Genomic DNA, 19,875 nt, shown 5'->3' with positions numbered 1-19,875 from the left:
GCATCACCCCTGCCCCTGCCCAGAGTTCAGCTCCTGCTCTCCCCTCCTCTTTGCTCAGAGGTTACCCAGAGAAGTCTGAAGATGAGAAGCAGATGCTGGCAAAGAAACTTGAGCAGAAAGCGAAAGGAGAAGGGATTCCCACAACAGCCAAGGTCAGTGCTGTTGGGGCTGGGCCTTGGGGAGCTCCTCATGAAGGACCAGGCTCCTCCTCCCACCAGCCAGGACTGACAAAGGCTTGCAGCCAAGCCTGGGTCTGGACTATTCTGGGCCAAAATTGCTCTGTGCCTTAGTATCCTCTGGTGGTGGGGACATTTGGGGCCCAGACAGGACATGCTGCCTGGTTAAACAGGTCCATTTCTGGGAATCCCTTTCCTTTGATTCATTCCCTTGGCCACAGCCAGTTGTCAGTGGTTGAGATGGGCACACCAGTGTGGAAGTGGAGCAGAGCAGGTCAGCAATATCCCCACAGACCTCCTTCATGTCTGCACCAGCACCCGCTGTGTGCAAAACCCTCTGTTCAACTGTGCTGTATGCCGAGCTGCCTTTTATAAGCATCTGGCCAGCACTTACTTCCCTATCCATTCTCCAGTGATGCCCCATGGGAACTCACCCAGGAGTCACCCCATATCTTATTCCACCCACAATACAGGTGCATGGCCCCAGGCTCTTGCCCAGTGCACATTGCCCTGTCCCAACCTCTTGATGTTGCACTTTGCTCACATTGCAGCATCCTTGAGGTGTTTCCTACCACACTGCTCCATCCTGGGCTAGGACTCCAGGTGCTTGGTGCTGTACCGGCCCAAGGCATGGGCACTGCTTGCCCCATGTGGCTTCCAAGACGACAGGGTCTGGCCACCATAAAACGTTTGGCAGCAATACTGGCACATGCAGCTCTGTGTCCTCTTCTCTGTCTCTCCTTTCAGTTAAAAGTGGATGAATTTGAATCCAATGTCAATGAGATTAAAGACCCCTATCCTTCTGCGGACTTCCCAGGTAAGACTTGTCCCTGGCAGGGGAGGTACTGCAGAGGGATGGTGCCAGAACCCTGGCTGCATGAGGAGCAAAGGGTGTGGTGACCCTCCACCAACCTTGGGGTACTGAAGTCCTTCTGGCAGAGGATTGTCCATAAGGTCACTTTCCCTCCCTCTCTGGGTAAGTTTTTCCTTTTCCTTGCAGGTGACGATGAGGAAGATGAGCCTGAAATCCCCCTGAGTCCTCGGCCACGTCCCCTTGCAGAGCTACAGCTGAAAGAGAAGGCTGTCCCCATGCCAGAAGCCAGCTCCTTCTTCATCTTCAGCCCAACCAACAAGTAGGCACTGACCCTTCTCCCCGCCCTGTGGAGCCAGGCCTGGCCCAGGTGCCTCTTGCACTGAGCCTTCCCAGTGGGGTCCTGCTTGTACCTGACAGCTGGTTCTGAAGGAGACCAGTTTGCTGGGAAAAGTCTTCACTGTGGAAGGGCTGGTACAGACATCCCTTCATTCCTAGGGCCTTCCTGTCCTCAAGGTTTAGCCATAAACTTCTTCCAGGCTACCATGGCCTTACGTGATGTCCCTCTGGCCCTTTGCAGCATCTCATCTGTTTCTGTCCCTGGCAGGTTTCGGATGCTGTGCCACAGAATTGTCAATGCCACCTGGTTCACCAACTTCATCCTGCTCTTCATTCTGCTCAGCAGCATCTCACTGGCAGCTGAGGATCCCATCCGGGCCGAGTCCTTCCGCAACAAGGTGCCCGTGTATCTGTGGAGGGTTGGAGTGGGTCAGGGAGGCCTCATGGAGACTCCTAGCTCCCCAGTAAGCAGAGATCAGTTTGCAAGATGCCATGCCTGGGCAGGAAGCTGTGATTTCATCCCTGCCTCTGGAAGTGCAATACACTCTGGGAGGAGAGGCTGGTTGTGTTTTTCATTCAGGGCACATCTATGATAAGGTTTTACTGCCCCATGTCCCAGTTTACCTCTGGATGAAGAAATCCACCTGACAGGGTGTATGAGATTACCTTGGTTCATGGCTGTGGACTCACAGTTAATCATAGAATGTCCCGAGTTGGGAGGGACCCACCAGGATCATGGAGTCCAACTGCTGTCCCTGCACAGGACACCCCACAGGTCACCCCGTGTGTCTGAGGACGTTGTCCAGTCTCTTCTTGAACACTGTCAGGTTGGGCCGTGACACCTCCCTGGGAGCCTGTTCAGTGTCCAGCACCTCTGGGTGCAGAACCTTTTCCTCATGTCCCACTGACCCTCCCTGGCACATCTGCTGCCGTTCCCTGGGCTCTGTCACTGTCACAGAGAAGAGCTCAGCCCTGCCCCTCCTGCTCCTGCTGAGGAACCTGCAGCCCATGAGCTCTGCCCTCAGTCTGCTCTGCTCCAGCTGAGCAAACCCAGGGACTTCAGCCGCTCCTCATCCGGCTTCCCCTCCAAACCTTCACCAGCTTCACAGCCTCCTCTGGACACTCTCCAGTAGCTTTAGCTCGTTTTCTCCTGTGTCCCCAGCGCTGCCCCAGCGCAGAGCAGAGCGAGATAATGGGAACAGGGACATGCTGTGAAGGTGCAAACTGGATCACTGGTGCGTGCAGCATCCTGGAATGCTGCCGGCATGGAGCAGTGGTGGCTGCAGGTCTGGCCACAGGAGGCACAAATGAATCTGTGCCCATGTGGAGTCTGACAGGGACGGGGGTGTCTCACATGGGACAGCACCCAGGGCACTCAGTGCCTTGGGGGATCAGATGCTTTCAGGTGAATCAGGTCAGGCCTCACTCAGTTGGAAAGGGAGCTTGGCCCCAGGCTGCAGGTCGGATCATGCACTGGCGAAAATCAGCAAAGCTGAGTGAAGTTCAGGAGTCTTCTTGGCATTAGGTTTATAGTCTCTAATGAGCTAGAGGGACTCCCCAGTCCACAGGGTGGAGGGCAAAAACAGCAATGCTAGGATGCTTGAACACACTGGAGTATTGCCCACATCACCCAAATCTCATCCAGTTCTGATGCTTCTGTCCCCAGATTCTCGGATACTTTGACATTGGTTTCACCTCTGTCTTCACAGTTGAAATCGTCTTGAAGGTGAGTCCCTCTGCCCCATGGTCCTGTCCGTGTGCATGGTCCAGCACACGGGTCCAGACTGTTCTGGCCATGGGCACTCGTGCTTTTTGGGCATAAGCTCGAGGTCCGAGCCAGGAGGAGTTGCTGGCTGATCCTCTTGTCCCCAGAGTCCACACAGTCTGGGTGGTGCATGAACTGCCCCGGAGCCCATGCATTCCCTCTGGTGAGGTCAGGCAGCCAAGTCATCTGTGCTGTGACACAGGGATAGATGGGCCATGGCACCAGCTTTTTTGTTCTGAAATGCCCTTAAGAAAAACTCTGAGAAAGAGAAAGCAGTGGAAATCTGTGGAGTAAAACAGTAATTCAAGCAGCTGCTGCTTGTTGCTCCCACTCCAAGTCCCTTTACTCCTCTTTAATTTGCTAAATGACTGGCAAGTGTTTTGTCTCCAGCCAGTACAGCACAGAGGATTTCCAGCTCAAGTCAGCTTCCTGCCTGGCTGCAGATGTAGAGGTCTGAGCAGGACAGGGTCCGCAGGCCATGGCACTGTGAGGAACCTCTTGTGTGCCTTATCATCCCAGGGCTGGGGAGGAACCATGCCCCTGAGCCACGCCTGGCCTCTCTCCTAACTCCTTCTGCTCCCCAGATGACAGCCTATGGTGCTTTCCTGCACAAAGGCTCCTTCTGCAGGAACTCTTTCAATATCCTTGACTTGCTGGTGGTCGCTGTCTCCCTCATCTCCATGGGAATCGAGTAAGCACCTCCACGCTTCGCGGGGTGGGCACTGGTCTGTTTAAGCTGGAAGGGCAGCTGGGGTGCTGCAGCTCTCTGTGCTGGGTGGAGAAGGAGCGGCCAGCCCAAGGGCTGGGCATTAGCCCATGTGTCGGTGTCCATAAAGTCATGCTTAGGGGACAGGGTGTGGGCAAACGGGAGGCAGGGAGGCAAACTCCTTGAGTGTCAAAGGTGAAGATCTGGCTAGGAATTCAATCTGGAGCTGCTTTCTCCAGCTGCCAGTGCCCCTGGCCTTGTGTGGGGTGATGACTTGGTGACATCCGCGTGCCTCTGCCATCCCTTGCCCTTTGCTCCTGGTCCCAGCCTGGTCCCTGGCTGCCCAGTAGGGCTGTGCCAGGCTGGCCTGGGTGGGGAGTTGCCCCATCTCAGCTCTGCCTTCCTCCTCAGGTCCAGTACCATCTCAGTGGTGAAGATCCTCCGGGTGCTGAGGGTGCTGAGGCCTCTGCGAGCCATTAACAGGGCAAAGGGGCTGAAGGTAAGAGGGAGGCTGGGACGGGGGGTCCTTGGCCCACAGGAGTCCTCCCAGGAGGTTATATGGCAGGCATCATGCCCTGTGGGGTTTACAGGGCCAGGAACCTGATTCCCATCACTGTCTGTGGAAGGGGTCTGCCCCATCCCACTGCTCTCAGCAGGATCCCACCCTCCCTGGGGCCCATTCCTGCAGAGAGAGGGCGTGGGGTACAAAGCAGGGTTTTGTCCCACACATGCTCATGTGTGTACTGTCCTCGATCTCTACAGCATGTGGTCCAGTGCGTGTTTGTGGCCATCAAGACTATTGGTAATATAGTGGTCGTCACAACATTGCTGCAGTTCATGTTTGCCTGCATCGGGGTCCAGCTCTTCAAGGTGAGAGGTGTCTCAGATGGGCAGGAGGGACATTCTGCTCACTCACATCCTGGACAGGCTCTTCTAGTCACAGCCCTTGGGGACGGTGTTGAGGGCAGCACAGGCTGTATGCTCTGTGCTCTGCAAGAAGACCTGCATGCACCAGACCTCCTAGCAGAAGAGCCTGCAGTGCAAGGAGGGCAGGAAACACCGAGGATGCTCTCAGGTCCAGACAGCACGTATAAAGGGACCAGCTGCCCCACTTAGTGCCTCAGTTTCCCCTTTCTAGGGCAGCAAGTGCTTCTGACTTCCTCTGTGCTTTGGATGCAAAGTGTTTCTCATGGCACCACTCCTGCTCTTTGGGCTTTGGCTGCTCCAAGATGGAGGTAGCTATGGCTGAGCCCAGCTTTGTTCTAATAATTGAGCTTAAATTCCCAGCTGACATGGGGAGAGCTTTCAGGACACCCTGCAGACTGAGCAGACCTGTCACTGTACCTTAACTTTTAGTTAATTCTGCGATTACTGTTTTCTTCCCTGTTTTCCAAATAGTTGGTTTCCAGAGAGGATGAGCTCAGTAAGTCTCAGCGCATGGCCCTGGAAGATTTATTCCGATTACTAGGCAAGGTTTGCTTGTCTCAGCCTGGGGTTGACCCCAGGGTCTGCCATGGCCTGTGAAACACTTGTGAACTGGGTTGCACTGACATGCAGAGTGGGGAAGCCAGCTGAGGTGTGAGGCAGGAACCAGAGTCAGCACAAGGGCAGGGTGGGCACTGACTGTGTGCTGTGGAAACATCGAAGTCCCCAGGACTTCTGAAGTCACAGCAAAATCACAGCCTCTCCTGATCTACAACTACGTGAAAGGAGGTTGGAGCTTGGAGGGTGTTGGTCTCTTCTCCCAAGTAGCAAGTGATAGGACAAGAGGAAATGGCCTCAAATTGTGCCAGGGAAGTTTTAGATTGGATATTAGGAAAAAATTCTTCACAGAAAGGGTTGACAGGCATTGGAACAGGCTGCCCAGGGCTGTGGTGGAGTCACCATCCCTCGTTCTCATGGGTGGTGGGTTCTCAGGGACATGGTTTAGTGCTAGAGTCAGGTTATGGTTGGACTCAATGATCCAAGGGTCTCTTCCAACTGAAATGATTCTATGATTCTATGATCTCTGTTCAATGCAGGGCAAGTTCTATAGATGCACAGATCCATCCAAGATGACGGAGAAAGAGTGCAGGTAAGAGCTCTCTGCCGCTCAGCCCCAACACGGCAGTGGCTCAGTAGGGGAGGGGGGTGTGTGGTGGGGCTGCTTGTGTTCCTGCATGGGGATATTGCATCCAGAAAGTGGGGCTGGAGTCTTGTGCTGTTCTCCCTCACACTGGGGTAAATCAGAAGCAAGCACAGGGATATCCCCCGCTCCCTGGGACCAAAGAGCACAGGGCCAGTGCTGCAGCAGGGAGACCGAGGGGGGCCCTGCCCGGTGAGCCCTGCATCCCTTCTGCTGCAGGGGTTATTTCATCAACTACGTGGACGGAGACCCCACACAGATTGAGCTACAGGAGCGTGTCTGGGTGCACAGCAACTTCCACTTCGACAACGTCTTCTCAGCCATGATGTCACTTTTCACTGTTTCCACCTTCGAGGGCTGGCCAGAGTGAGTCAGGTTGTGTGGGACCCACCGAGGGATGGGGCTGTGCTGGGAGCAGGTCACTGCCACAGGCCTGTCCCATGGTAAAGAAAGAGCTGCCCAGGCTGGCGAGCCACCCTGACAGTGGCTGTGGAGCTGACAAGGTCATCCCAGCAGCCCTGTCTCACTGTTGCTTCATTTGGAGTATCCCCAGAGCTGTCCGTGACCTTCAAGAGGAGAGATGGTCTTTCCCACCTAATTAGGATCCCTGTTGCCTTGCTTTTCCTCCTGTAGGCTGCTGTACATGGCCATTGACACTAATGCTGAGGATACAGGCCCTATTTACAACTACCGGGTGGAGATTGCAATGTTCTTCATCATCTACATCATCCTCATTGCCTTCTTCATGATGAATATCTTCGTGGGCTTTGTCATTGTCACCTTCCAGGAGCAGGGGGAGAGCGAATACAAGAACTGTGAGCTGGACAAGAACCAGGTAATGGGACCGCTGGGACAGGGTAAGGTGGACGAGCCCCGAATCTGGCACTGCTGGGGCTGGGCGGTTTGGAGAGCCCTCGCTGGTGGCACCGCTGGCGCAGATGAGTTTAACCTAGCACAACAAAAACCAAAAGCCTTCCAAGGGAAGGGCAGAGTGGACCAGAACCAAGGAGCTGGCCTTCTGGTGCAGTTGGGGTGTCCAGACTGAGCTGGAGCAGAGAGTTATGCCCAGATCTGGTCTCCCCAGTACAAAAGCAACATGGACGTACTGGGAAAATAACCAGGCAGGCTGAGGACTGGAGGGGTCAGTAGAAGGGCAGCATGGCAATCTTTGGTGGCAAGTGATGGTTTTGGAAACTTGGTGCCATGTGGGTGCTCTGGGGGTGTATTTGCAGAAAACACAGCAGATACTTCAACCATCACTGTCCCTGCCCCATGTCACTGGGCTGGGAGAGGTGGGGGGAGATCCAGCTTCTGTCTGTGGGGACTTGCAACATTGCTGGTGGTGCTGACCCTGTGCTTGCAGCCCCGGCACTGCCCCGTGCCCTTCTGTGGGGTCACACGTGCCCTCCTCTCCCCAGCGCCAGTGTGTGCAGTATGCACTGAAGGCTCGCCCGCTGCGGCGCTACATCCCCAAGAACCCCTACCAGTACCAGATCTGGTATGTGGTCACCTCCTCCTACTTTGAGTACCTCATGTTCTTCCTGATCTTGCTGAACACCATCTGCCTGGGCATGCAGGTAAGGGGCACAGCGCCCAGCACGGGTGATGGAGGGGTGTCCCCAGGCTCGCTGTGCCCTGACACCTCCCACACAGCTCCTGGGGAGGAGGACTTTCCTACACAGCAAAGCTCATGGTGTGCAGCAAAGTACAGCAAAGTGGGGCAAAGTGGGACTGATTGGATGTGGCGAGCCCAGAGAAGGGGCTGTGAGGGGCAAATTTCCTTTTTGCTGACCATTTCTGAGCCATACGTCTGTGGGAAGGGGGGTCTGCATCCAGTGTACACCACTTAGCTCACAGAGGCTGGACCTGCTGTGGGCTAACACAGCTCCTCCTGCCTTCTCCTCAGCATTACAACCAGTCTGCGGAAATGAACCACATCTCAGACATCCTCAATGTGGCCTTCACCGTCCTCTTCACCCTGGAGATGATCCTCAAGCTCATGGCCTTTAAAGCCAAGGTGAGAGAAGAGCGTGGTCTGGAGAGCAGGAGAGGGCTTCAGGCCAGGCCAGGGGGTTCCATTTACCCTGCACTGGGCATCTCTCCAGTAAAAGCACCCCCAGGCTTGCAACTCCAGAGAACTTCTTGTGAGACCCTTGGGGACGCCTGTGCTCAGGACCTGTGTGTTTCTGGAAGGACTACTGTTTGTCAGGGCTACCCTTATTAGCCAAATCCAACCCAACCCAGCCATCTTTGGGGTTATCTGTCACTGGTGGTGTCATAGCTAGCCATCTTGATCCACCCTCCTCATTTTACACCATTGCAAGTCAGGACCAAACAATTGACCAGATGGTAGCAGGTCTGACCAACATCCCTTTTTTTGGCTCTCTCTGAGGTGCCAGAGGTCACTGGTGATCCTTCCAGCACTCTTACCTCTGGGGTCCAGCATCTGTCTCATCCGTGGCTTGATGCTTGGCTGTTCATTCTTCTTTGGCTCTTCCCTGACAGGGCTACTTTGGGGATCCCTGGAATGTCTTCGACTTCCTCATAGTGATTGGCAGCATCATCGATGTCATCCTCAGTGAGATTGACGTAAGTGTCAGGCCGCTCATGAGGGTGTCCCTGCAGAGCAGCCACTGAGCCTGTGCCACAGCACCTGCCCCGGAGTGAAACAGGGATGTGGTGTCCAGCACTGGAGAGCATCCGTGTCCTCCTCTGTCCAGGCTCTGCTTGCTGCTGAGGAGGGATAAGCCAGGATCAGCCTGTGCCGTGAGTGTGTGGAGACCACAGCTGTGGCCCTGTGGATCTGAAAGCACTGTTTAAACATAGAGGCCATGCCCAGCTGGCTGGCATGTCACACTGCTCTCTCCCCTCCCTCCCCCTGAATCCACAGGCACTGAGATCCTATGGAAAACAGTCTACAGGGCTGGACGCGTGCCAGCCCCTGCACCACTCACCCTGGACACGCAGTAACCCGTGTGTCCAGCCTCAGATCAGTGCAGGTGGGAAGAAAATGGTTTCCCACAGCTCCCTGTACCCACAGGACACAGCTCTCCCGTGCCAGGGGAGGGCCAGACATGTCAAATTTCAAGGCATTTGCTTAGTGTGTGTCCCTTTATATAGCGATCCATACATATACACGTACTGACTGTATATGTGTGCATGTGTATACTCTATACACTGTTTCAGAAGCTCCACACCATATAAACTGCATGGCGGGGTGGCCACAGGCAGTAGCTATATGGTAAGCGCTCTGCTGAGAGCATTTTCAGAGCAGTGCTAGGAAGCCAGCCTGCCACTGCATTTCATAGCACTGGAACATCCACACCCCGTGTCTGGCACTGAAAATGCCCCTTTGTACCAGGCGGTTGTGTGCTGCATTTAGCAGATCTGATGGTAACTCCAGAAGCAGCTGCAGGATTGGGTAGATTATAGATTAACCCCCCCTCGTGACTTTGCATGCCACCTCCTCTTGGGAGTAGGGTTTGATAGCTCTGGTGCACTGCGGGGCTGCTGCCACTGCTGCCCTGTACAGGGTAACCTTTAGCTGTTTTCTGTGATGGGGAGGAGAGGGCCTTCAGGGCCCCTTGGTGACACTCACTTTCCTCTCTGGAGTGGTCCAGACCTCACAGAGCTGGGACGAACAAAACCATCCACCCTCCTCCCCTGCGGCAGCAACGTGCTCCTCCCTGCACATCAATACTGCGTCCTCTGGGCTGCTCAGCCTTGATGACCTCTGAGATTTCATGCCAGTAGCTTTCAAATGTCACCATGTCCTCCAGGACCCCATCCTTTGCCCCCCAGCTCTCTGCACCGGTGACTTGGTTTCACATTGCCCAAACAGTGTCATTTCCTAGTGCACTACCTCCTTCCACATCCTGTTTTTACTCAGAAATGAAGTTCAAAGGGTACTCGGGGTCCTGCCCTGAGCAGAGATTTTCAGTCCCTGGAGACCAGATGCCAAGGTGCTGCTGTACCCAGCCCACATCTCTCCAAGCATCACCAAGCTTTTCCCAGCCCTCTGGTGATGTGCAGGGGGATTAGGATTAGGAGGTGGAGGGCCAGCCTCACCTCCTCTTCCAGTAAGTGTCCTCCCTGCTGAGAGGTCAGTGCAAGGTGGCTCTGTTAGCTCTGGTGCCCAGGAGCTGTTTGCAACCATTGCACCCACCACAGCTCACCTTGCGGTGCAGGCAGACCCGAGGGGCTGCCGTGTTTCGGGAGGGTAGCCTTCACCAAACCAACCTGCACATTGCAGGGGTGGCAGGTGACACCTCGCAGCGACCAAGCCATTCCTGGTGACACCCAGGCATATGACTCTGGTTTGCAAAGTCTGTCCTCTCCTCCTCTCTCTTTCCATTCTGGCTCTTTTCTCCTCCTCTTGTGTCTGTGTGTGGCTGTCAGGGTGAGGCAGTGAGGACGGTTGTGCCATCAGCAGCCAGGCACCACAGCCAGAGCCTCACGGCTGCTCAGACATTGAGTTCGCCCAGATCCCAGGGAGTATTGAGGTGTCTGGGGCAAGAGGGAAGTAGGAGTGGGGGCCCTTCTGGCAGTGCCACCACAGGCTCTGAAGTGCAGGGGTGGGCAGTGTCCATGCTGCTGTGTCAGCCCTGCCAATTCTGCCCTGGAACTCAGCCCCTTGGCACGGGACGACCCTCCAGCCTCCCCAAAGCCTCCTGCAGCTGCTGGCTGGGTCCCCACAGGGACACAGGGCACGTGGGAGCTGAGCCGAGGGGCAGATGTTGGTGTCTGCATTAAGGAGCCCTCCTGCCCCAGGGCGTGTGTGCACTCCCCTGCGTGTGAATGTGTGTGTCTGGCGTGTGCTGATGACCAGCAAGTCCTGGGTGAACGAGCCACCTGCCACAGCCCTGGGCTTCCCCTGGGGCTGTCCATGGGAGGCAGCAAAATTACACAGTCCTGAGCTTTGTCCCACACACCCGTGCACCAGAAATATAGGTCACAGCAGGTGGGATGCAGTGGGGCATAGAAGTGGGTAAGTCCCTCATGATCAGTGTGTTTCCCTGACCATCCATCTGCTGCCTCTGCCCCTTAAGAATCATGTTGACTTGTCTGTGAGCCTGAGTGATGGTGAGTCCTGTCCTTGCCCTGTGCTCCTCCTCTTGTCCTCAGTTTCCACCTTACTCTTTCTTCTATGTCTGTGTCTTCTGCATCCATCCCTCCCTCCCTCTCATTCCTGCCTCACTTCTCCTGCTGACTCTCTTGTTCTCTTGACAGACTGTTCTTGCACCCAGTGGCGGATTATACTGCCTTGGCGGAGGCTGTGATAGCATTGTAAATATCAGCTGCATGTGCTTGCAGTGTGCCCTTCTCCCTTTGCTGCCCGTGGCCATGCCAGCGTGCCTGTGGCTGGCATTTGCATGTGTCCTGCATGTCATGAAGACACTCCAGACCCAGCTGCTCTCTCCAGGGCTTAGCTGAGAGGAGCTTGGGGTGCGACACCCCACACACAGACATGTTTCCCCACCCGGAGATGTGCCGAGCTGTTCCTCAGCACTCCTGGGTCCTTCTGCTGGCCCAGCGCTGCTCTCTGCCATCACACCCCCCAGCACAGTGATATCTGACCTGAATGGGGCATCTAACAAAGGTGTCCCTGGCTGTTGAGGGCAGGACAGTTGGCCCTTGTTCCTCTGACCATCTCTCTGTCTCTGTAAGGTCTGGAGGGATTCGCCTGCATGAATGCAGCATCTGACACCATTAGCTGGAAAAATGCATAGAGGGGCAACTTTTACCCCATGCCTTCCCCCAAGGAGCTGGATGTGTCCCGTAGCTGCTGCCCTGATGTGCTGGGGTGCTGAGCCCACCATGGAGATGCAGGGAGTGCCCTGGGTTGGCCCGTTGGAGCTCTGGAGATGGGGAGAGGCTGGCTGCGGGATTCCACGTGCTGGAGCCTTTTTCCAAGGGTCCCAGGGCCCTGGTGCTGGGAACTGTGGTGGGCAAGCTGGCCTTCAGTAGGCACTGTCTGGGTCCCAGCGGTGGGGACATGGTTCACTGGAGCTGATTAAATGTTCCTGACCACTGTGCTCACTGGGCAGGCTCTAGGAGAGTGAAAGGCAATAAAAAGAGAGGTGGGGAGGGGAGATGGTGTTTTCCAGTGCAGCTCTGGGAACTCAGACATGCAAAACTAGGGAAGCTGGAGCTGCTGGGAAGGTTGTTTACAGTTGAGTTTTGTTGCCCTGAAATAGCTGGGGGCGGGTGGGCTGGATGATGGGAGTGAGGGGGATCCGGTGGCAGCAGCAAAGCTCTGTATGGCCAAGGGGACAGTGGGAAAGGTATCCCAAGTGGTGATGGAGTTGGGATGGACAGTTCCTGGCAGAGACCAGCAGGTCTGCTCATGGTTCCTGGTGGCAGAGGCCGGGCCAAGATTGAGCAACCAAGGGAGCAGGTGACCGAGCTCCAGACATCTCCAACTGCCAGTGCCCCAGGTGGTCCCAGATGAATCCTGTCCCTTGGAGCCCAGAAAGTGTGGCTACTTGTTCCCCTCCTGACTGCCCGTTCTGCCCTGAACCCAGGAGGCCCCAGCCCTGGGACATGGCTGTTCGCCCCTCCAAGGGGGTCCTGCAGCCACCCCAAGAGAGGGGGCATCACTGCAGGCAGGGCTGACACTGGGCAGGGAGCCACCCTGCTTTCCATCCCTCCTTTGGTCCATGAAAGCCCTGCTGGGCCATTCTCAAACCAGCCTTTCTGTGCCTAAACAGTCATCATTAACCCTTTGTGTTCCTGGTGCCTGACCTAAAGCTCACCTTACAAGTGGGCCCTGAAGTGGGAGCATCCCATATAGTACGTGCCAGGAGAGAGCCCAGAGGGACCTGAGCCTGTCCTTGGGTGGACCTGTCTGGTGTGCAGTCAACAGCACAGCTCTCCCAGCCTGCGTTACAGCATGGCTTTCTCCCTGCAGTGTCCCGTCCCCCTGTCTAACGGGATTGCTCTCATACCCATAACCAGGCATTCCCCAGCAGCCCGGGGTGGCAGACGCGAGACAATGGGGCTGGGGAGATGAACTCATTGGGTAGGCAGGAGGAAAAGTGCCAGCACATCCCCTTTGCTGTCTGGTCCTCTATGCAAGCAAGGGCTGTGGGGACCGTGACTGGTGCCTGGGGGGGTTGGAATCTCGTTACACTTTTCCCCCAGAACCTAGATCTCCCTTTGTTTGCCTGGATGCGTCAGCACCTGCTGCCCTCCAGGCGTTGTGCTCTGCCCGCAGGACTCCGATGACAACTCCCGTGTCTCCATCACTTTCTTCCGACTGTTCCGGGTGATGCGGCTGGTGAAGCTGCTGAGCCGGGGGGAAGGTGTCAGGACCCTCCTGTGGACCTTCATCAAGTCCTTCCAGGTGAGGAACAGTGTTCCCCTCCCTGGCAAACACGTGCCCTGGGCTGGCAGCGTGCTCTGCTCCTCAGGCTACCTGGGTGAGCAGCCTGTCCTCACCAGGCAGAGCAGGAAAGCTCCAGCGCTGGCACGCTGCTGGCCTCAGATTTGACCAGAGGCTTGTGTTGTGTAGGAGAACGTTGCCCAGATGGGTGAGAAGATGGGGGGGTCTCCCTGACTGACACCACTATGTGTCAGAGCCTGAGACACCACTGGGCTGAGCAAGCGGGCAGGGCCTGCCCAGGCACATCACCCGGTCCCAGCAAGGCCAGGCTCTGCGACATGTGGGCAGCTCAAGGACATGCTGCAGCACCTCAGGACACAGCGCCTGAGCCGTGGACATCCCTGGGCTGTGCTCAGCCTTTGTCACAGCTGCAGAGACGCGCTGCTCCCTTGGGGGTTGGCATAAACCTCCAAAGCGTAAAAAATGGAGAGCAGGGCTGGTGGGAGAGTGGTTAGAGGAACAGGCAGAGATAAAGCTGTTTCCCCTGGTTGTTGGCCTCACGTGGTAGCTCCAGACCCTGTCTCCTGTCCCTGGGTTGCCTTGATGCTGGCTTGCTGTCTCATGTAGGCCATGTTCCTTTTGTCACAGGCTCTGCCCTACGTAGCCCTGCTGATTGTGATGCTTTTTTTCATCTATGCTGTGATCGGGATGCAGGTGAGAAACACAGGGGTGGGATTTGGTCTTGAACAGATGCCCTGAGCCTGATAGCATCTGGGGAGTTGGGACAGAGAGGGACTAGGTCCTCTGCCAGGTACTCCCTGTGACTTTGCATGTGATGGGACTGTTGTACCCTGGTCTGCAAGATGCTTACAGCCCCAGCAGCCTCGTCCCGTCCCCAGGCTGCAGGTAGGGCAACTGAGGCACACAATAAACAACACTTCCAGAGTCAGCAGCACAACCTAGACACACAGTTACCAGTGCTCGTGCCCTGGTTCAGAAGACCTTGTCTTCTTGACCCAGGTGAAATGCAGCATAGACAAGGGGCATTTTCAGCATAGGCAGGAGTGTCCAAGGAGCTCATGAGCCGCAGAGCATGCACAGCCTCATTTCAGCCACTTTTGAGGATGCTGAAGGCCAAGTAAAGAAGAAGGAAGAGAACCGCAGGGGGAGGGTGGTCAGCACCTGAGAAAAAGGGTGCTCAGGATCTGGCAATGTGTTTTACAGATGTTTGGGAAGATTGCCATGGTGGACGGGACCCAGATCAACCGAAACAACAACTTCCAAACCTTTCCACAAGCTGTGCTGCTACTCTTCAGGTCAGTCTTGGCGAATGGGCAGCTCCAGAAAGGGACTGGGCTCAGAGTCAGTGTGTGAGCCCAGCAGCTGGGAGCGAGGGAGACCAGCATTTCTGTAGCTGATTGTTTTTAGCCCTGAAGAAAAATGTCTTGCAGCAATGGAAACGTTTCAGGGGTGGCTGTCGGTTTGTCTGGTGTGGCTGAGCTACAGGAGCAGAGAGCACTTTGGGGTTTCTATTCTGCATGTTTCCTTTCCGAGCTGGATTTTAGTTTGTGAATTGTGAGGAAACTCAAGGGGAAGCAAGAGCTGAGCTTTCCTTGGTTCCAGACACTGCACTGAGGGGCTTCCAGTAGCCAACTCCCCACACCAGCACAGCAAGCCCAGCGTTCTGCCGCTCCTCCCCTGTGCGCCGGGCTGGCCGCAGGACAGGCAGGGACCAGCAGCCGTCCCCTCTCCGCAGGTGTGCGACGGGAGAGGCCTGGCAGGAGATCCTGCTGGGCTGCAGCTACGGCAAACTGTGCGACCCCGAGTCAGACTTTGCCGAGGGGGAGGAGTACACCTGCGGCACGGGCTTCGCCTACTTCTACTTCATCAGCTTCTACATGCTCTGTGCTTTCCTGGTATGACGACTCCCACAGGGCTCCCTTTGGCACCCCCATCCTGGCCCTGGGCAGCCCCCAGTGTTGTGTTAGCTTTGCATCTTGTGGGGCTGAGCCCACAGTGCCCTCTTCCCGTGCCCATCCACCCAGCCGTGCTGTAAGCGTGGCACCGCACTCCCGCAGGGCCCACGAGCCCCCATGAAGTTCCTTTCCCTAGCACCATGTGCTGCTGTCCAGATGTGCCTGTGCTGGCTCTTGCAAAGGTGGAGAGGGAAGAGCTGCCCTGTGCCTGCTGCAGCCTTTCCCATGCTCTCCGTGTGCTCAGGAGGCCCGTCCCTGCAGACGGTGACCCACAGCATCCCCTGGCTTAGGGGAGCCCAAGCTCCTTCTCCTCCTGAACACGTCTGCTTGTGTTTTCCCACAGCAGCACTGCCCTGCTCTGTGCTGCTGGCTGTAAGAGCTGTCACTGTCCCTCTGCCCGAGGACCTGCCAGGTGCTTGGCCCTGCCCTAGCCAGCATCGTTCATACCCGCTCCTCTGCCCTCAGATCATCAACCTCTTTGTGGCCGTCATCATGGACAACTTTGACTACCTCACACGCGACTGGTCCATCCTTGGGCCCCATCACCTGGACGAGTTTAAACGGATCTGGGCTGAGTACGACCCCGAGGCCAAGTGAGTGACAGGGGGTGAGTGGCACGGAGGGGAATAGTCTATGGGGAGCTGGGTGGGCTGCCCTGAGACACGTGTGGCAGTGCAAGCTGTGGCACTGTCTAAGAGTTAGATCCCAGCGTCTTGGAGGTGGATGTGGACTTGCCAGTGTGTTCCAGGGCTGATGCAAGCCATCAGGGTGTCTGGGGACACAAGACTTCCAGTAGCCTCTTCATCCAGCCCTGTTGATTCTCCCAGCTCTTCCCGTGCCACTGCACACCTTTATCTGCTGCCCGGTGCTGTGGGGGACAGCTGCTTTCCCCAGGAGGAGCATAGGGAAGTGTAGGGATTTGCCCAGAGCACAGGGCAGGCCACAAGGATGAACCCACCCAGCCCCTGCGCGAACCGCTGTCCCCTACGTCTGTCACCACACTGCTGATGCAGTTTGTTGCCTCCACAGAGGCAGGATCAAACACCTGGATGTAGTGACTCTGCTGAGACGTATCCAGCCTCCCCTGGGCTTCGGGAAGTTCTGCCCACACCGTGTAGCTTGTAAGGTAAAAGCCGAGGGGGTGGCAGGGTGTGTGGGCACAGGGACACCTTCCCCAAGTGGTTTCTGCATCCTCCCCAGGGAGGCTGAGGGTGACAGTCCAGCCAGCTTCCCAGTGTCATGGTTTATACGCAAGCTCTGACCTCTGGTGTTTAATGGAGGGGGGTGTTCTGTGAGCAAGGGGAGGTGCTGTTGACCTGCATGGAGCTGATGTGTTTCAGGGTCCTGACGTTAAGGACTTGGCTGTGCTCACCTCTGCTCTGAGAGGAATGGCACTGGTGGGCTGGCCTCCGCCCAGCCTGGAGCCCTCAGGGCAGGGGGACCCCCAGGCCACACAGATGTGCCCCTCATCTGCATCTGGTGCAGGAGGGCAATGCTGGGCCTGGGGACCCAGCCACATCAGCTGAGCTGTAGAGGTTTGTTTACAAGGGCAAGTAGCACTGTGGGACTTGGAAACACCAGCTCTGTAGGCATGCATACACTTTTCGTGGCTTAGCTCGTTCTGCCCAAATCCAGGGCCTGTGTGAGACTTACATGTAAACCTGGGTCTTGGGCAGACTCATGAGGAGGTTTGATCCCCAGATCCCTCATGGCAGACTGAGACACTTTTTGGAAGGTGGAGCGCAGTGCAGAATGACTCCCATCTCCCTGAGAGCAGTGCTGTGTCTCTGCTGGCTGGTTGTTCAGCCTGGAGAACAGGAGTTGAGGGAAGACCTTCTGATCTCTGAACTGCCTGAAGGGAACTTGGAGCCAGGGGGGTCAGGCTCTGCTCCCCAGGAACAAGCGCCAGGAGCAGAGGAAACGGCCTCAAGTTGCGCCAGGGGAGGTTGAGGTTGGATCTGGGAACAATTTCTTCCCCAAAGGGCTGTGGGGCATTGGAACAGGCTGCCCAGGGCAGTTCTGGAGTCACCAGCCCTGGAGGGTTGGACAGACGGAGATGAGGTTCCCAGGGACATGGGTTAGAGGTGAAATTGGCAGTGTAGAGTTAACGGTTGGACTAGATGATCTTAAAGGTCTTTTCCAACCAAAATGATTCTATGATTCTATGTTTTTTTCCCGTGGCACCAGTGCCCCACAGACTGGGTTATTCCCACAGATCTGACCTGGCTCTCCCCACAGCTTGCTCTGGTTTAGCTGGCTGGTTGAATGAGGGATGTCACTGCCCAGCAGTGGTGCAGAGTCCTGCGAGCCGGGGCAGAGTGGGCAGAGCTGGGAGGGCTCCCTGGCCGGCAGCTCAGCGCCCCAGCAGAGCCTCTCCCTGGCCAGCGCGACCGTCCTCTGGCCAGGACAGGCTGTGTGTTTGCGGGGAGCTGCCAGCCTGGGCTCACATGGTTGTTTGCTGTGCAGCGTCTGGTGTGCATGAACATGCCTCTGAACAGTGACGGCACCGTCACCTTCAATGCAACCCTCTTTGCGCTGGTGAGGACAGCCCTCAAGATCAAGACAGAAGGTGAGTGATGCTTCTGCTTGCCTCTGCAGCCTGATGGGCCTCTCCTCGTGCTGGTTACACACCATTCCCCCACTCTGTCTGGGGACCTCAGGGCACACCCTCTGTTGCAGCCCTCGGCTTCATGCCATTAATTAAGTGATTGGACCAGAGACTACGGGCACACACATGTGGCTGCTCAGGCCAATCCTGGAGGACATTATTAGTTGCAAGCACGTGTGTTGCAGCCCTCGAAAGTGAACCAATGCTACCCCAGCTGTGTAACTTCACCCTGAACAGCTCAGGAGCCATTCTTGCCCGGTTCCCTTCCCTGTCACAATGCACAGCCACCATCTTCCCTTCCTGCGCTGCTGAGTGTAGGCTGATCTTCCCCTGCCTCAGCATAGCACCACCTGCTCCAGTTTTGCATTTCGCTGTGCATTATAATCTCAGAGTGGAGTGGAAGGGGATGGAGCCTCTTTTAATTTAGCTGTGCTGGGGAGGGGTAGTTTTTATCCCCTTCTTTGCCAGCAGCATGGTTTGCAAAGCCGTGCTTTGGGGAGATGCCACATCAGCCTGTTTCTGTGCCCGTGGGTCAGGCACTGTCACAGGAGCAGCTCTGTGGCTGGGCTGGGGCAGTGGGCTCTGGGAGGAGTGAGGCTGGGCAGTGGTGGCACTGAACCGTGCAGCCTGTGAGAGCACCAAAGGGGAAGTCGAAATCTGTAGCTGATCACCAGAGCAGAGAGTGGTAGTGACGCTTCCTCCATTTTCTAGGTCTCACTTACTCTATAGTTAAAGCATTTTTGCTAAAATCAAAACCTCATTCTTAAAACACCCATTTTTGCTGTGTAGGAAGGCTGGAGAGGAGCTGTCACACCCTAGAGAGGTCTGGCCGGGTTTTAAAGTGCTTTGTCTTCACTCGTGTTCACATTGCCCTGGGAATGAACTGCTCTGTCCTGCTTGCTTTTCTCACAGGCAACTTTGAACAGGCCAACGAGGAGCTCAGAGCCATTATCAAAAAAATCTGGAAGCGAACGAGTATGAAGCTTTTGGACCAGGTCATCCCACCTATCGGAGGTGTGTCACCTGGTGGTGCTTCCCAGAGGGGCACAGTGACACCTGCTTGGGGTCTCAGCTGCTCCGACAGCTCGGGGCCTTGAGATAAACAGTATGGTCAGGTTGGTTTCCTCCCTCCAGATGATGAGGTGACAGTGGGCAAATTCTATGCTACTTTCCTCATCCAAGAGCATTTCAGGAAGTTCATGAAGCGCCAGGAGGAGTATTATGGGTACCGGCCCAAGAAGAACCCTGTGGAGATCCAGGTTGGTAGCGTGTGGGTTGTGTTGGAGGGATGACCCTCCCTGGGGCAAGCAGGGTGTGCTGGGGAGCCCTGCAGATAAGGGAAGAGGCTTCACCCAGCTCAGGAAAGTCAAGGATGACTTAGAGAGACAGAGCTGCCGTGACACACGGGGACCTCTGTGCCTCAGACTCTGGAAGGGAGGCGGCCCCAAGTGAACCAGTGCCACGAGCATCCCACCACTGAGGGTGGCCTTAGTCTCCAGGGTGCAGGTGGCTACAGAAGCAAAGGAGATTTTTGACTCTGCCTGGATGACTTGAGCACAGAGAGGGCTCAGCAGGATCTGATGCCTCACCAAGCGGTTTTAAGACCTGGAGAACTGCATCACAGACCAATGTCTGGGCCAAATGCTGCTTGCCTAGGCCCTTATCCACCTACTCTTCTCCATTCCCAGGGCCTTCTCCCTTGCCTCACCTTAGCAGTGTTGCAGGTAGTTCTGTATGCCTGGTACTTTCTGTGTCCTCTCTCATTGCCCAGTGCAACGTAAGGTGGAGAGGGGTTGAGGTGGCCGATCTTGAGCTGGACCACTGCAGTCAGAGAAGCCCTGAAGGATGCTGTCAGGGTGGGATGGGAGAGGATTTACGTGCCTCGCCAGAGCAGCTGGGATGTATCCAGCCTCTCCTGATGTTATAGGGACAAAATCACTTGTACAGATTAAATACCAGGCCCCAAAGATGCAAGGCAAGGAAAAGAGCTGGGCCCCAGGTCAGATGTCTCCAGATAGGGACAAAGGCACAGCTGCCTCTTGGGC

At 56.0% G+C, this 19,875-nt stretch overlaps 1 protein-coding gene across 4 annotated transcripts in view; it reads left to right on the top strand.

Annotated features, from left to right (window-relative positions):
- The window catches only part of CACNA1S (calcium voltage-gated channel subunit alpha1 S), a 38,537-nt gene that overhangs the window by 15,080 nt on the left and 3,582 nt on the right, over positions 1-19,875 (top strand). For 3 of the 4 annotated variants that reach the window (XM_065854222.2, XM_071817698.1, XM_071817699.1), the window contains 24 exons: positions 59-152; positions 924-993; positions 1,177-1,309; positions 1,595-1,724; positions 2,993-3,052; positions 3,676-3,782; positions 4,209-4,296; positions 4,560-4,667; positions 5,819-5,871; positions 6,142-6,288; positions 6,556-6,757; positions 7,341-7,499; positions 7,829-7,939; positions 8,428-8,511; positions 11,152-11,208; positions 13,139-13,267; positions 13,895-13,960; positions 14,471-14,562; positions 15,003-15,162; positions 15,688-15,815; positions 16,252-16,348; positions 17,689-17,791; positions 18,743-18,844; positions 18,965-19,089. In XM_065854222.2, coding sequence (XP_065710294.1) covers positions 59-152; positions 924-993; positions 1,177-1,309; positions 1,595-1,724; positions 2,993-3,052; positions 3,676-3,782; positions 4,209-4,296; positions 4,560-4,667; positions 5,819-5,871; positions 6,142-6,288; positions 6,556-6,757; positions 7,341-7,499; positions 7,829-7,939; positions 8,428-8,511; positions 11,152-11,208; positions 13,139-13,267; positions 13,895-13,960; positions 14,471-14,562; positions 15,003-15,162; positions 15,688-15,815; positions 16,252-16,348; positions 17,689-17,791; positions 18,743-18,844; positions 18,965-19,089 — 2,605 coding nt within the window. The remainder of the gene's footprint in view (positions 1-58; positions 153-923; positions 994-1,176; positions 1,310-1,594; positions 1,725-2,992; positions 3,053-3,675; positions 3,783-4,208; positions 4,297-4,559; positions 4,668-5,818; positions 5,872-6,141; positions 6,289-6,555; positions 6,758-7,340; positions 7,500-7,828; positions 7,940-8,427; positions 8,512-11,151; positions 11,209-13,138; positions 13,268-13,894; positions 13,961-14,470; positions 14,563-15,002; positions 15,163-15,687; positions 15,816-16,251; positions 16,349-17,688; positions 17,792-18,742; positions 18,845-18,964; positions 19,090-19,875) is intronic. The other variant, XM_071817696.1, reaches the window with a different exon arrangement.

Source organism: Patagioenas fasciata, chromosome 21, assembly GCF_037038585.1.
Source record: "Patagioenas fasciata isolate bPatFas1 chromosome 21, bPatFas1.hap1, whole genome shotgun sequence".
NCBI classification, from domain to species: Eukaryota; Metazoa; Chordata; class Aves; order Columbiformes; family Columbidae; genus Patagioenas; species Patagioenas fasciata.
The sequence above is the reverse complement of the archived record's forward strand: the minus strand, read 5'-3'. Positions and strand labels throughout refer to the sequence as shown.